The sequence below is a fragment of the Salmo salar genome, chromosome ssa16 (assembly GCF_905237065.1).
Source record: "Salmo salar chromosome ssa16, Ssal_v3.1, whole genome shotgun sequence".
Taxonomy (NCBI): domain Eukaryota; kingdom Metazoa; phylum Chordata; class Actinopteri; order Salmoniformes; family Salmonidae; genus Salmo; species Salmo salar.
In genome coordinates this window covers 88,206,210-88,223,777 of record NC_059457.1, presented here as the reverse complement: position 1 = coordinate 88,223,777, position 17,568 = coordinate 88,206,210, and the positions used below count along the sequence as shown (strand labels likewise).

General features: G+C 40.5%; 1 protein-coding gene across 1 annotated transcript; it reads left to right on the top strand.

Moving 5' to 3' along the window:
* Window positions 1-269: 269 nt before the first annotated feature.
* Window positions 270-12,241, top strand: LOC106594916 (zinc finger protein 850-like). The gene is made up of 3 exons (XM_045696748.1): window positions 270-582; window positions 4,341-4,589; window positions 9,410-12,241. The coding sequence occupies exons 2-3, from the start codon at window positions 4,487-4,489 to the stop codon at window positions 11,566-11,568; spliced, it is 2,262 nt and encodes a 753-aa protein (XP_045552704.1). The 5' UTR covers window positions 270-582; window positions 4,341-4,486; the 3' UTR covers window positions 11,569-12,241.
* The last annotated feature ends 5,327 nt before the right edge of the window (window positions 12,242-17,568 follow it).

The following is a 17,568-nucleotide window of genomic DNA, read 5'->3' as shown; positions in this document are numbered from 1 at the left end:
TTAACATCTTGACCATGTTCTGTTATAATATCCACCCTGCACAGCCAGAAGAGGACTGGCCACCCCTCATAGCCTGGTTCCTCTCTAGGTTTCTTCCTAGGTTTTTGGCCTTTCTAGGGAGTTTTTCCTAGGGAGTTTTTCCTAGCCACCGTGCTTCTTTCACATGCTTTGCTTGCTGTTTGGGGTTTTAGGCTGGGTTTCTGTACAGCACTTTGAGATATCAGCTGATGTACGAAGGGCTATATAAAAATTAATTTGATTTGATTTGATTTGTAGGGATGTGATTTGAATAGGACTGTGACTGAAGTAGTGGGATGTTATTTATCTATTTTTGTATTTTGTTTTGATGTCGTTGTCCCCCCTCCCTTTATCCACAATGGACATGTATTTGTTTCTACAGTTTATTAACGGTACAGTAGGTGGCGGCAGACACGTTATATTTGTGTAAATGTCAGTATACCAGAGAAGAAGATGACGCTGTTGTATTGTCGTTGTGGGGAACAGGAAGTTCCGGGTAGTTAACGACAGAACTGTGCTGTTATGTCGATAGGGGTTGTGTCCGTTACAATTGTATTATTGTAGGTATGTAATAGCACGTTTAAACTTTCTAATGTCGAAATAATATATAATATGCTAGGTAACAAATCCGTCAAGGTATTATCACGTTTGGTAAAGGTTTTAATTGTATGTGTTGTTTTGGGGTCAAACCGAGGGAGTGAAGAACGTGATTAAAAACGATTTTACAAGTCACATAGCTAGACTTTGGGTTTGTCTGAACATAATATCGTCAAACTCATTATATAAAGATTCCACTTATTTGAGTTCGTTTTCACATGTTCTTGGTTTTGTGTAAAATGTTTATGAGCTGGTAAATAGCCTCGTCCGAACCATCCTGATCTCGCGAGTTTACATACACTGTTTCGTTAATGTAAGCTCGCGAGATCAGGATGGTTCGGAGGACGCTAGTCAAATGGCGGCTTCAACGGTTTCGGTCGTCTTTCTAGGAGTTTGCTCGTGGTGAAATGGTGATGGAGTGTCAAAGTAGAGGGAAGCTAACTGAAGTTATCCATCACCATTTGGAGAGAGAGGCCAACTGCATGGAATGGCGTCGATTAATGCAGATGAATCAGAGCACGTGTCAAACTCATTCCATGGAGGACCAAGTGTCTGCGGGTTTTCTCTCCACCTTTGTACTTGATTAATGTATTAAGTACACTAATTAGTAAGGAACTCCCCTCACCTAATTGTCTAGGTTTTAATTGAAAGGAAAAAACTAAAACCTGCGGAGACTCGGCCCTCAATGGAATGAGTTTGACACCCCTGAAACAATGGAAATGGAGAGAGAGTTTGAGAAGCAACAGCTGTGCTGGAATGCGATCAATGTGGGGGACAGTTCTGATATGGAGCAGGAGGATGAGGGCCTAGAATGTGAATGGTCTGTAGTGGAAAGACATAGGAAGAACAGAGATAATGATACTGGAAGCAGTGGTGCATGTAGTATAGAAACTCTAAAGAGGTCCAAGGTAGGGAGCTAGAGTAATAATGTGTCACAGTGGAAAGTTGGGATGGTGTTTGAGGAGACCACAGGGCCTCATTTACACCCTATCTGATTAACCAAGGCCATAAAGAGAGGTGAAGTTAAACTGGGCCGCATCCGTGTAAATGAGAACTTGTTCTGAACTAGCCTACCTGGTTAAATAAAGGTGAAATAAAAAATTGAAAATGGTAGATTGTTAATATCTTGTACTAGTCAGGTTCATCAAGGGAAGATTCTTCAAATAGAAAAACTTAATAGGATGAAGCTCAGAAGCCGTGCTAAATTGGAGTAATCTCTGAGGTCCCAATATATATGTCCATGGATGATCTTCTTAAAGAACGTGAAGGGAGACAGAGTGGTTGAAGCCTAAAGGTTGATCAGTAGGAAAGAGGGTTAAAGAAGTGAAAGCTTATCAGTGTTGTTGGAAGGTTTTGATGGAGCTTCCATGGTTGGTCCTGTAGTAAGAGGACCTACTGTCATACTGATGGAGCTTCCATGGTTGGTCCTGTAGTAAGAGGACCTACTGTCAGACTGATGGAGCTTCCATGGTTGGTCCTGTAGTAAGAGGACCTACTGTCATACTGATGGAGCTTCCATGGTTGGTCCTGTAGTAAGAGGACCTACTGTCAGACTGATGGAGCTTCCATGGTTGGTCCTGTAGTAAGAGGACCTACTGTCAGACTGATGGAGCTTCCATGGTTGGTCCTGTAGTAAGAGGACCTACTGTCAGACTGATGGAGCTTCCATGGTTGGTCCTGTAGTAAGAGGACCTACTGTCAGACTGATGGAGCTTCCATGGTTGGTCCTGTAGTAAGAGGACCTACTGTCAGACTGATGGAGCTTCCATGGTTGGTCCCGTAGTAAGAGGACCTACTGTCAGACTGATGGAGCTTCCATGGTTGGTCCCGTAGTAAGAGGACCTACTGTCAGACTGATGGAGCTTCCATGGTTGGTCCTGTAGTAAGAGGACCTACTGTCATACTGATGGAGCTTCCATGGTTGGTCCCGTAGTAAGAGGACCTACTGTCAGACTGATGGAGCTTCCATGGTTGGTCCCGTAGTAAGAGGACCTACTGTCAGACTGATGGAGCTTCCATGGTTGGTCCCGTAGTAAGAGGACCTACTGTCAGACTGATGGAGCTTCCATGGTTGGTCCCGTAGGAAGAGGACCTACTGTCAGACTGATGGAGCTTCCATGGTTGGTCCCGTAGTAAGAGGACCTACTGTCAGACTGATGGAGCTTCCATGGTTGGTCCTGTAGTAAGAGGACCTACTGTCAGACTGATGGAGCTTCCATGGTTGGTCCTGTAGTAAGAGGACCTACTGTCAGACTGATGGAGCTTCCATGGTTGGTCCCGTAGTAAGAGGACCTACTGTCAGACTGATGGAGCTTCCATGGTTGGTCCCGTAGTAAGAGGACCTACTGTCAGACTGATGGAGCTTCCATGGTTGGTCCTGTAGTAAGAGGACCTACTGTCAGACTGATGGAGCTTCCATGGTTGGTCCTGTAGTAAGAGGACCTACTGTCAGACTGATGGAGCTTCCATGGTTGGTCCCGTAGTAAGAGGACCTACTGTCAGACTGATGGAGCTTCCATGGTTGGTCCTGTAGTAAGAGGACCTACTGTCAGACTGATGGAGCTTCCATGGTTGGTCCTGTAGTAAGAGGACCTACTGTCAGACTGATGGAGCTTCCATGGTTAGTCCTGTAGTAAGAGGACCAACTGTCAGAACTGGTCTTCCTACTAGTCCTGACATGGTTTCGAGGCCTGTTCAGAAATCTTGTGCCCATAATTGCGCTGTGACAAAGGATACTTTAATATTGAATAAAATGTACTTCATAGCTTTCATTGGTAAGGTTATCAACAACTTGGATTGTGTAAAGCAGAGATACCAGATTTAAAGTTATCTTGTAAACTTCAGCAGAGTTGTTGGTGGTAACAGATGTTATTGTTGGCATGGTATTTGATAAGCTGGATAACCTAAGGGTGGATTGTCTCAGCATGATATAGACCCCAATGTTTGCAACCACAGAAAGGGATCTATTGATAAAGTTTATTAGGGGTGTGGGAGGGTTTTTGGGGAAGGGGGGTGTGGTAGAAGTTAATAGGGATTTCTTGGTTTATTTTATTAGTACAGAATGAGACAGACATGAAACTTAAACGTTTGTTTGTGGACCACCATGATACCATAGGAGGTCTGCATCAACGGACTTCAGTGCAGGTAGTGCCTCATCAGAGAGAGAACATTTCAGTTGCACTACAGTTTTGAAGCTGAATGTAATGATTATCAGTTCTTTACATGTGTACTAATATTCAGACACATTCAGTTGTTTCTATATTCATCTATAGTTCAGGGTTTTCACATGGGGCTTAAAGTAAATAAATATTAGTGCCTGAAAAAGTCCTTGAATTTGACTTGCCACTGTACGACCCCTGATCATTCTTACTATGGTGTGAATGGGAAATACAATTGGTTTATGTGAGTGAAGTAATACAGTGAAGATAAGGTTATTCAGGAAAATAGTACATAGTGCTTCATAAAACATACTGCAACCTTGTACTAAATGGTTTTTGAGTCATTTATGTGAGTTGAGGAAATGTACTATAGATTAAGTGCACTTATGTTGTGCAATTTAAAATGTGTACTTTGTGTCTGTGAATGAATGTTTTGTCAAGGATTAGCTACCTGATCTACTGAAATGTGTTAATTGAACAACAAAAAAAAGAATATATTTTTACAGAATAAAGTGCCAGAACTGTCAAGTAAATATCTTTTGTGTCCGTTTGTCTTTATTACTACAGGCCGACTCAGATTAAGTGTGAGTCCGGTAACATCAACAGTGAGGACAAACCCAGCCTGCCTCTCTCCTTCCACACTGAGTCCAAACCTACAGTCACTGGGTCCTGATTGTGACAGTGGAGCCCAGTTTGCACTGCAGGATCCGGAGATGGCATCAGTGAAGCTGGAAGACTGCAGTCAAACACTGGAGCTGAATGTCAACATTAAAGATGAAGAGGAGGAGGAGAAGATTAGGACAACTGTTAATCATGGTAAGAGCAGGTTCTATCTATGTTATCTTCATAAATTAGACCTCCATAAGTTATGACCCAGTCTACTGCTAGGTTGAATTCTGTAATTCTGACATCACACATCCCTAAACAACTCAAGACTTCACAGCGAAGCAACATTTTTTTAAACTTGTAACGCCAGCCTATGCCCACACATTGTCTCAAGAACGTAAAAAATGTTTCATACCCTCAATCAGTTAGTTAGGCATACCTCATTTCAAAATAGGCCATGACATCATCACTGTCAATATTGAATTATAATTCTTCACGTTTTACCAGTGAAATGACCAAGCTGCGTCTGCATACCAATCGTTTGATCTCAATCAATTTCATGGGAATATGCATTTAAATCTTCTTGAATTACTGTTTGGTGAGCAAATTAGAGCAGATGGTGTTAAATTATATTGACTTCCTGTATTTTGTTTTAATCAAAGCACATTCTGCCTAATGGCGCGCGCTGTTGAGTTTGGGATGATTCAGCAAACCATCTTAAAATCTCGTAAGAAATGAGGTGTTGTTTTTGTTGTAACAGTAATGTTATGCTATAATATTTGGTTATGTGGACTACTAATTAATCATTAGGTGATCGTCCTAGACATTGATCTACCTACTAAACAAACACCATTGTGGCGGCTCATCGCTCCTGCAGCACTACACCCCTGCAGTCTGCTGCACCGAACTAGCGATTGATGCTCACCTGGCCTACTCTTTTGCCTCGCGCAACATTTGGTGACGCAGAAATGAGAGAACATGTTTGGCTGTTTTTATGAAAATCTGGGAATATTTGCCCAAGGAAACATTAAGTAGCCTAGTGATTAGAGCTTTGGGCCAGTAACCGAAAGGTTGCTGGATCGAATCCCTGAGCTGACAAGGTAAAAATCAGTCGTTCTGCCTCTTATCAAGGCCATTAACCCACTGTTACCCGGAAGGCCTTCATTATAAATAAGAATTGTTCTTAACTGACTTGCCTAGTTAAATAAAGGTTAAATGTAATAAATATATATATAATAAGGACGTCAGTCAATTGAAATGAATTAGGCCCAAACCTGTAGATTTCACATGACTGGGCAGGGATGCAGCCATGGGTCGGCCTTGGAAGGCATAGGCCCACCCACTCGGCAGCCAGACCCACCTCAGGTCCTTGGCTGACGTTGTTACACGTGGTCTACGATTGTAGCCAGTTTGCTCTGTTCTGTGAAGGGAGTAGCGAGATCTTCAGCCGTTTCCAGCTACAATAGTGATTTACAACATTAACAATGTCTACACTGTATTTCTGATCAATTTGACATTATTTGAATGGACAAAAAATGTGCTTTTCTTTCAAAAACAAGGATATTTGCAAGTGACCCCAAACTTTTGAATTTATTTATTTCACCACTAATGGTAGTGTTTTTTATATATATTTTTTTAACCTTTTATTTAACTTCCTTAGCATACTGGTTATTGTCCGGAATTTCGGATGACTGATGTGCTCAAAGTAAACTGCCTGTTAGTCAGGCCCAGAAGCTAGGATATGCATATATATAAATATTTTTTAAATCTTTATTTTAACAGGGAAAACAGACTGAGACCTGAATCTCTTTTACGGCTGTGTCCTGTGTAAACATGTTGATATGTACAGTTTTAGGCATACAGACAAGAACATTTCAAACATACAAAACAAAGACACAATTCAACAGAAACAATCACAGACAACATCATATTGATCCTCCATAACATTTTTGAAATGGGCAAGGGACACCAGAGTGTCTAACTTAAGTTGGATCTGCAGTTTGTTCCATAAATAAGGTGCAAAGAAATTAAAGGCAGTCCTACCCAACTCTGTGGAGACCGCAGGAGTCTGTAATGTAATCCACATCTGTGATCTGGTTTTAAAATTAGTATATCTAGTGGAAATTAATGATGATATATATGGAGGTAGTTTTAAAAGAAGTGCTTTAGAAATAAACAAGAGAGCATGTTGCTCTCGCCTCACAGATAGAGAGGCCCAACCCACGTTGATATAGGATACAGTGATGAGTTTTTTTAACTATCACCCGTGATATACTTGATAGCATTGGATAGAAATCACTCTGAAGTTTCTAATGTCTGTGAGTATAACAGAACTGATATGGCAGGCGAAAACCTCGAGGAAAATCCATCTGGAATTTTTATTTTTTGAGGTCACAGGTTTTTTCAATGCTTGCCTATGGCATATACAAATAGATTGGACCCAGATTGCAGTTCCTGTGGCTTCCACTAGATGTCAAGTCTTTAGAAAGGGTTTCAGGCTTGTTTTTTGAAAAATGAATAACTATTTGTAGTTTTTCCAAGGTGTCCCCTGTTAGAAAAGTGGTCATGTTGCACGTATCAACGAGAGTGCGCTCTTCGTTATTTATCTTCGCTATTGAACACACTATTCTCCGTCTTAAATATTATAGTTTATTTAGATATTAGAATACCTGAGGATTAATTAGAAACATCGTTTGACTTGTTTGGACAAACTTTACTGGCAACTTTTTGGATTCGTTTGTGTGCATGTTGAACGAGTGAATTACTGAATCAAGCGTGCCAACTAAACTGACATTTTTGGGATATAAACTTTATCGAACGAAACGACCATTCATTGTGTAGCTGGGACCCTTGGGATTGCAAACAGAGGAAGATCTTCAAAGGTAAGTGATTTATTTAATTGCTGTCTGTGATTTTGTGACGCCTGTGCCGGTTGAAAAAGTATATTGACGTGAGGCGCTGTCCTCAGATAATCGCATAGTATGCTTTCTCCGTAAAGCCTTTTTGAAATCTGACAACACAGTTGGATTAACATGAAGCTTTTAACCTGTTGGGGGTAGGGGGCAGTATTGACACGGCCGGATAAAAAAACGTACCCGATTTAATCTGGTTACTACTCCTGCCCAGTAACTAGAATATGCATATAATTATTGGCTTTGGATAGAAAACACCCTAAAGTTTCTAAAACTGTTTGAATGGTGTCTGTGAGTATAACAGAACTCATATGGCAGGCAAAACCTGAGAGGATTCTGAACAGGAAGTGGCCTGTCTGACAAGTTGTTGTTCATCTTGGCTCTTTTTATTGAAGACTGAGGATCTTTGCTGTAACGTGACACTTCCTACGGCTCCCATAGGCTCTCAGAGCCCGGGAAAAAGCTGAATGATATCGAGGCAGCCTCTGGCTGAAACACATTATCGCCTTTGGCAAGTGGCCGATCAGAGGACAATGGGCTTAGGCGCGTGCCCGAGTCGACCCCATGCTTTATTTTCTTTCGTCTGTTTACCTAAATGCAGATTCCCGGTCGGAATATTATCGCTTTTTAACGAGAAAAATGGCTTAAAAATGGATTTTAAACAGCGGTTGACATGCTTCGAAGTACGGTAATGGAATATTTAGAATTTTTTTGTCACGAAATTTGCGCCATGCTCGTCACCCTTGCTTTACCCTTTCGGATAGTGTCTTGAACGCACGAACAAAACACCGCTATTTGGATATAACAATGGATTATTTGGGACCAAACCAACATTTGTTATTGAAGTAGAAGTCCTGGGAGTGCATTCTGACGAAGAACACCAAAGGTAATAACATTTTTCTTATAGTAAATCTGACTTTGGTGAGTGCTAAACTTGCTGGGTGTCTAAATAGCTAGCCCTGTGATGCCGAGCTATCTACTTAGAATATTGCAAAATGTGCTTTCACCGAAAAGCTATTTTAAAATCGGACATATCGAGTGCATAGAGGAGTTCTGTATCTATAATTCTTAAAATAATTGTTATGCTTTTTGTGAACGTTTATCGTGAGTAATTTAGTAAATTCACCGGAAGTTTGCGGGGGTATGCTAGTTCTGAACGTCACATGCTAATGTAAAAAGCTGGTTTTTGATATAAATATGAACTTGATTGAACAAAACATGCATGTATTGTATAACATAATGTCCTAGGTGTGTCATCTGATGAAGATCATCAAAGGTTAGTGCTGCATTTAGCTGTCTTCTGGGTTTTTGTGACATTATATGCTAGCTTGAAAAATGGGTGTCTGATTATTTCTGGCTGGGTACTCTGCTGACATAATCTAATGGTTTGCTTTCGTTGTAAAGCCTTTTTGAAATCGGACAGTGTGGTTAGATTAACGAGAGTCTTGTCTTTAAAATGGTGTAAAATAGTCATATGTTTGAGAAATTGAAGTAATAGCATTTCTAAGGTATTTGAATAACGCGCCACAGGATTCCACTGGCTGTTACGTAGGTGGGACGATTTCCTCCCGCCGGCCCTAGAGAAGTTAAATGATGTAAGACACTTGTATTTTCATGAATGTTTAATATTACTATTTTTGTATTTTGAATTTCGCGCTCTGCAATTTCACCGGATGTTGTCGTACGTGTCCCGCTAGCATTTGGACATGCGCCCAAACAGGTTAACTAGGCAAATAAGAACAAATTCTTATTTTCAATGACGGCCTAGGAACAGTGGGTTAACTGCCTTGTTCAGACCTTGTCAGCTCGGGGATTCGATCTTGCAACCTTTCGGTTGCTCTAACCACTAGGCTACCTGTCACCCGTTATGTCCAGAAGAGGACTGGTCACCGCTCTGAGCCTGGTTCCTCTCTAGGTTTCTTCCTAGGTTCCTGCTTTCTAGAGAATTTTTTTGTGGCCACTGTGCTTCTACATCTGCATTGCTTGCTCTTTGGGGATTTTAGGCAGGGTTTCTGTTAAGCACTTTGAAAAACTACTGATGTTAAAAGGGCTTCATAAAATACATTTGACTGACATGTATATCACACCAACTGACTGGTTCTTCTGATGTTCACACAGGACACCATGTTGAGACATTCTCTACATCCAGAGAGCAACAGCAGGAAGATCACAGAGCTAAGAGGTCTCACCACTGCCCACATTGTGAAAAGATTTTCCCATTTCTATCAAAGCTAAAAATACACCTAAAAATACACAGAGGAGAGAAGCCTTACTCCTGCTCTGACTGTGGAAAATTCTTCAAAACATCAACTAAGCTAAAAGTTCATCAGAGAACACATACAGGAGAAAAACCTTACTCCTGTTCTGACTGTGGAAAAAGCTTCACGACATCAACGGTGCTAAAACTTCATCAGAGAAGACACACAGGAGAGAAGCCTTATTCCTGCTCTGACTGTAGAAAATGTTTTATAACATCATCTCAGCTAAAAGTTCATCAGAGAACACACACAGGAGAGAAGCCTTTCTTCTGCTCTGACTGTGGAACTAGTTTCTCTCAACTTTCCCACTTAAAAACACATGAACGCATACATACAGGAGAGAAGCCTCATTACTGCTCTGACTGTGGAAAATGTTTTAAAACATCAAATGAGCTAAAAGTTCACCAGAGAACACACACAGGAGAGAAGCCTTATGTCTGCTCTGACTGTGGAAAATGCTTCACAACATCAACTGATCTAAAAGTTCATCAGAGAACACACACAGGAGAGAAGCCTTATTCCTGTTCTGACTGTGGGGTGAGTTTCTCTCGACTCGGTACCTTAAAAACACACCAACAGATACATACGGGAGAGAAGCCTTACTTCTGCTGTGACTGTGGGGAGAGTTTCTCTCAAAAGACCAACTTAAAAGCACACCAACAAATACATACAGGAGAGAAGCCTTACTACTGCTCTGACTGTGGAAAATGTTTCTCCCAATTGGGTAACTTAAAATCACATGAACGTATACATACAGGAGAGAAGCCATACTCCTGCTCTGACTGTGGGAAGAGTTTCTCCCAATTGCATACGTTAAAAACACATGAACGTATACATACGGGAGAGAAGCCTTACGTCTGTGCGGACTGTGGGGTGAATTTCTCTCATCTGGGCACCTTAACAACCCACCAACGTATACACACAGGAGAGAAGCCTTACTCTTGCTCTGACTGTGGAAAATGCTTCACAACATCAACTGATCTAAAAGTTCATCAGAGAACACACACAGGAGAGAAGCCTTATTTCTGCTTTGACTGTGGAAAATGTTTTAAAACATCAAATGTGCTAAAAGTTCATCAGAGAACACACACAGGAGAGAAGCCTTATTCCTGCTCTGACTGTGGAAAATGCTTCACAACGTCAACTGATCTAAAAGTTCACCAGAGAACACACACAGGAGAGAAGCATTACTACTGCTCTGACTGTGTAAAATGCTTCAAAACATCAACTGAGCTAAAATTACATCAGAGAACACACACAGGAGAGAAGCATTACTACTGCTCTGACTGTGTAAAATGCTTCAAAACATCAACTGAGCTAAAATTACATCAGAGAACACACACAGGAGAGAAGCCTTACTACTGCTCTGTCTGTGGAAAATGTTTTAAAACATCAACTGAGCTAAAAGTTCATCAGAGAATACACACAGGAGAGAAGCCTTATTACTGCTCTGACTGTGGAAAACGTTTTAAAACATCAAATGAGCTAAAAGTTCATCAGAGAACACACACAGGAGAGAAGCCTTACGTCTGCTCTGACTGTGGGAAGAGTTTCTCCCAATTGTATACCTTAAAAACACATGAACGTATACATACAGGAGAGAAGCCTTACTCCTGCTCTGACTGTGTAAAATGTTTTAAAACATCAACTGAGCTAAAAGTTCATCAGAGAACACACACAGGAGAGAAGCCTTATACCTGCTCTGAATGTGGAAAATGTTTTAAAACATCAAATGAGCTAAAAGTTCACCAGAGAACACACACAGGAGAGAAGCCTTATGCCTGCTCTGAATGTGGAAAATGTTTTAAAACATCAAATGAGCTAAAAGTTCATCAGAGAACACACACAGGAGAGAAGCCTTTCTTCTGCCCTGACTGTGGAATTAGTTTCACTCAACTTTCCCACTTAAAATCACATGAATGTATACATACAGGAGAGAAGCCATACTCCTGCTCTGACTGTGTAAAATGCTTCAAAACATCAACTGAGCTAAAAGTTCATCAGAGAACACACGCATGAGAGAAGCCTTACCTCTGCTCTGACTGTGGGGTGAGTTTCTCTCACCAGAGCAACCTAACACACCAACGTAAAACACACCTTACTCCTGCTCTGTAGAAGGGTGGGCGTGTATCTCAAACGTCTAGCCAAAGGTTGTGTGCTTGAATCTCATCAAGGAGTACTTTAGCATTTTAGCTAATTAGCAACTTTGCAACTACTTACTACTTTTTAGCTATTACTTAGCATGTTAGCTTAGCATGCAACTACTTAGCATGTTAGCTAACCTTTCCCCTAAACCCATTTAACTCTACCTTAAACCCCTCACCCCTAACCTAGCTAACGTTAGCAACAACAACTTGGATTTCGTAACTTATCATACATTATACGAGTTCGTAACATATTGTATAAATAGCAATGCGTAAAATAATATATGAATTGTAATTCATAACATACATCCTACAAGTCATATTATACTGAACAACAATCTAAATGCAACAATTTCAAAGATTTACAGTTCGTATAAGGAAATCGATCAATTGAAAGAAATAATTGAGGCCCAAATCTATGGATTTCACATGACTGGGCAGGGGCTCAGCCATGGCTGGGACTTGGGAGGGCATAGGCCCACTTGGGAGACAGGCCCAGCCAATCAGAATGAGTTTTTCCCCACAAAAGGTCTTTATTACAGACAGAAATACTACTCAGCCCCCCCCAGACAATCCTGCAGGTGAAGAGGTCCTGGGCTGCCGTGGTTCTGTTTGCAGTTGTGAGGCCGTTTATGCCAAATTCTTAAAAGGACATTGGAGGTGGCTTTAGAGATATTACTCTCACAGCTCTGGTGGACATTGCTGCATCATCATACAATTCGTTCCCTAAATTGAGACATCTGTGACATTGTGTTGTTGCCTTTTTCCCCAGCACAAGGTGCACCTGTGTAATGATCATGCTGTTTTATCAGCTGCTTGATACGTCACACCTGTCAGGTGGATGGATTATCTTGACAAAGGCTGAAATGCTCACTAACAGGGATATAAACAAACTTGTGCACAACATTTGAGAGAAATAAGCTTTTTGTGCATATGGAACATTGCTGCAATTTTTTTATTTCAGCTCATGAAACCAACACTTTACATGTTTAGTTTATATTCTAGTTCAGTTTTTATTGGTAGGCCAATGTAATGTAACCTAACATACTAAATGGAGTGGCACGGATGTGTTTGTAATATATAATACGTTTTGCTCTGAGACCAGGTTGTTCCTCTGCAGTATTCTGTGGGAATGAGCTAGTAGACACTTTTTTTATTGAACCTGTATTTAACTAGGCAAGTCAGTTAAGAACAAATTCTTATTTACAATGATGGCCTAGGAACAGTGGATTAACTGCCTTGGTCAGAGGCAGAAGGACAGATGTTTACCTTGTCAGCTCGGGGATTCAATCTAGTAACCTCTTGGTTACTGGCCCAACGCTCCAACCACTAGGCTACCTCCCACCCCTAACATGTATCAGATAGAGATGGTGTGATGATCACTTTTCACCACTAGTTTGGGGGGGATTGTTTTACAACTTTATTTAATGATACACAGCTCATGAAATTAATACATGTGTTTATTAATTGTCTTTAAAAAACTAGATTAGTTATTTTAGTTACTGATCATGAATGTATTTGGATAACTGCATTGAAGCAAACTTTATTGATCTGCCAATGAAAAATAAAGTTACATGAATATGTACTGGTCAACCTCTTCTTCTCTTTAGTATTCAGTTCTTCATATTAGATCTGACAGTATGAATGGTTCTTATGGTTGTATTCAGTTCTTCATATTAGATCTGACAGTATGAATGGTTCTTATGGTTGTATTCAGTTCTTCATATTAGATCTGACAGTATGAATGGTTCTTATGGTTGTATTCAGTTCTTCATATTAGATCTGACAGTATGAATTGTTCTTATGGTTGTATTCAGTTCTTCATATTAGATCTGACAGTATGAATGGTTCTTATGGTTGTATTCAGTTCTTCATATTAGATCTGACAGTATGAATTGTTCTTATGGTTGTATTCAGTTCTTCATATTAGATCTGACAGTATGAATGGTTCTTATGGTTGTATTCAGTTCTTCATATTAGATCTGACAGTATGAATTGTTCTTATGGTTGTATTCAGTTCTTCATATTAGATCTGACAGTATGAATTGTTCTTATGGTTGTATTCAGTTCTTCATATTAGATCTGACAGTATGAATGGTTCTTATGGTTGTATTCAGTTCTTCATATTAGATCTGACAGTATGAATTGTTCTTATGGTTGTATTCAGTTCTTCATATTAGATCTGACAGTATGAATGGTTCTTATGGTTGTATTCAGTTCTTCATATTAGATCTGACAGTATGAATGGTTCTTATGGTTGTATTCAGTTCTTCATATTAGATCTGACAGTATGAATGGTTCTTATGGTTGTATTCAGTTCTTCATATTAGATCTGACAGTATGAATGGTTCTTATGGTTGTATTCAGTTCTTCATATTAGATCTGACAGTATGAATGGTTCTTATGGTTGTATTCAGTTCTTCATATTAGATCTGACAGTATGAATGGTTCTTATGGTTGTATTCAGTTCTTCATATTAGATCTGACAGTATGAATGGTTCTTATGGTTGTATTCAGTTCTTCATATTAGATCTGACAGTATGAATGGTTCTTATGGTTGTATTCAGTTCTTCATATTAGATCTGACAGTATGAATGGTTCTTATGGTTGTATTCAGTTCTTCATATTAGATCTGACAGTATGAATGGTTCTTATGGGCTGAGTGCCGGTAGTGTTTTTGTATGACTACAGTCAGGAGTTCTCTCTGACCCTGTGATGTCACCAGCACATTAAGTACATTCATCTTAACATAGCCAGGTGAGACAACCACATATCACAGTAAATACATTTCTCCTCAATTAGTCAGTGTTAGTAGGACAAGTGTCACATTATTATTATTATTATTTAGCATATATATATGGCGGTCATCATCATTAATCAAGTCGACTATACTGGCAAATCCTTTTTAATCTTTGTCATATGAAGAGAAATAATGAGAAATTATAGATAAAATGTATCGGTGCTCATCGGCCATTTGACATAAACATTACACAACAAGTTGGAAATTGCAAATTCAACAATGAGTGGTTTGGAAGGAATCAGTGGCTAACTGCAAGCATTGCAAAGCGATCACTAGAGTTCCCAGTTGTCTTGAAAGCACCATAAATCCAGAGAATGCCAGACTGATGACAAAGTTTGATGACAAAATATGTCCACGAAGGACCACTGCTCCACCTTCCTGTTCAAGTGAGCACAGCACAAGGTGAGTCCAAAAATGTCTTGTATGCTGCTGCATAAATTATGTAATATGCCAGGTAGATATGAATACTGTAGCTAAGAAAGTAATACTAAGTGTATGTTGTGTAGGAAGATGTTAGTGCCTCACCCTAATAATTTGGTCTATTTTCACCTCTTAATTTTGCCTACTGTTCTGACTTGGTGGTTCACATGTAGCCTATAACCTGTTTTTGAGAAATGTAATAATTGAATATTGTAAGAATTTTCATTGTCTGCTTATATGCCCTTTTATTTATCCTATGGTTCTGACTTGGCGTACAGTAAGAACGGCCCATGTTCTGAATTCTGTCGCTGTACATTTCAAAAGGGCTGAACAAACAGTTATATTGACAACGTCCGTCCTAGCTCACTCATTAATGTCTTAATCGAAATTACGGATTGCCTCTTATCCGCTTATCGTCCCCTTATGCCATAGGTTGTACATCTCAATTGTCAGTAGAAAGCACATTTGTTTAAGTAAGTCAGCCATGTTATTTTACTTTCAACTCGCTCAGCTCACTGTTACATTACAGCGCCACCAAATTCCATTTATTAAGTAACCATCTGTCTTATAAAACCGTAACATTTACATTTACGTCATTTAGCAGACGCTCTTATCCAGAGCGACTTACAAATTGGTGCATTCACCTTATGATATCCAGTGGAACAACCACTTTACAAGAGTACATCTATATCTTTTTTTGGGGGGGGGGGGTTAGAAGGATTACTTTATCCTATCCCAGGTATTCCTTAAAGAGGTAGGGTTTCAGGTGTCTCCGGAAGGTGGTGATGGACTCCGCTGTCCTGGCGTCGTGAGGGAGCTTGTTCCACCATTGGGGTGCCAGAGCAGCGAACAGTTTTGACTGGGCTGAGCGGGAACTGTGCTTCCGCAGAAGTAGGGAGGCGAGCAGGCCAGAGGTGGATGAACGCAGTGCCCTTCTTTGGGTGTAGGGACTGATCAGAGCCTGAAGGTACGGAGGTGCCGTTCCCCTCACGGCTCCGTAGGCAAGCACCATGGTCTTGTAGCAGACGCGAGCTTCAACTGGAAGCCAGTGGAGTGTGCGGAGGAGCGGGGTGACGTGAGAGAACTTGGGAAGGTTGAACACCAGACGGGCTGCGGCATTCTGGATGAGTTGTAGGGGTTTGATGGCACAGGCAGGGAGCCCCGCCAACAGCGAGTTGCAGTAATCCAGACGGAAGATGACAAGTGCCTGGATTAGGACCTGCGCCGCTTCCTGTGTGAGGCAGGGTCGTACTCTGCGAATGTTGTAGAGCATGAACCCAGGGGCGAAAATCTGATATCCACTTTGGAGGGGACAATTACATGAAATTTTCTCAAGAGCAATTCCTGAGGGGGACACCAAAAGTAGTGCTGTAACACATAGCCTACATTGTAATATGGTAAATGTATATTGAGGAACCAAAGAAATAAGGTGTTTGCCGTGGTACCCAAAACTACACAACTAATCACAACAGCAATACCATTGCCTTTAACAAATCTTAGTTCAGTCACCAGTTTAAGTTTAGAGTGGGGGTATCCATGGCATTTTCCAATTATGTTCCTATTTTACAAGTCAAAAAAATTGTTGCCAAACAAAGACTCAACAAACTTACCTGAGACTCCCTGTCTCTGCCAGTCTGTCCCTGCATATCTGTCCCCAACTCTGCTGTCTGTGTGCCATCTGTTGCCTGCTCTGCCTAATGACATCATTGTGAAACATTTCCATTAGAATTTCATTTCTTTCTTATGAACATTTTATCAACTAGTCTTTGAGATATTAGGCTACTAGGGTTCTTACTATGCGTTTTGGTGTATTGAAAAATACTCTGATGTCCGTCTTTTATTTTTCTGCCATTTTTCTACCTGGCTGGCTGGCTGGCTACACACACACACACACACAGTGTGTAGGAGATGGGCTTCTATCATCTTCAATCATTCTATTTGGGCTTCGATCTAAAAGGTAGCTAGCAAATGTGAAACGGATTAAAATGACAAGAGTTGACAGCTGTATGAGTTCACCATTTACACAACATATGCTGCAACCTTTTGTAATTTTAATAGTTTGTTTCATATTGGCTGGCTTCCAACAATAGCTGAATTTGCAAAGCTAGCGAGCACCAATTCAGTTTCAGTGGTGTTTGCTATAATCTTTGCTACCCGGGTTAAATAAAATAAATAAATAAAAGTTCCCTTGCGACAATTTAGCTTTTGCAACGAGACCATTAAATATATTTAAGACAATGGTAGAAGAGAGTGTAGTTCTGTTCAGTTTGGACTTCAGTTTATCGCTAACCTTATCACAGGGACTTTGAAGCACTAACTTACATCATCTGCATGCTGATCTCTGAATAAATTGACGATAGCAAAGATTCCATCTTTGACGAGGCCACATAAATGGAATAGGTACTAGCTAGCTTAATAGTTCATATTTGCGCGCTAGCTCTGCATATTCAGCTAGTGTGTGTGCGCGATTGACTGGATTAACCTCACGTCAGTTACGTTCATTGAGTGCCTTTCAGACAGTGGCTACGACCCCTCTGTTACCTTGCCAGTGGATCAAACCATTGTGAGGAAAAGGGTGGGGGGGTCGCAATCTTTTGAAACTTAAAAACGCGCTATTAAGTGTCTATAATCAGCACAATTGCTTTCATTGCGTAT

Coding starts and splice junctions, on each gene's coding strand:
- LOC106594916 (XM_045696748.1), top strand. CDS start 4,487: ATGGCATCAGTGAAGCTGGAAGACTGCAGTCAAACACTGGAGCTGAAT. Junction 4,590..9,409: donor TAGGACAACTGTTAATCATG/GTAAGAGCAGGT, acceptor ATGTTCACACAG/GACACCATGTTGAGACATTC.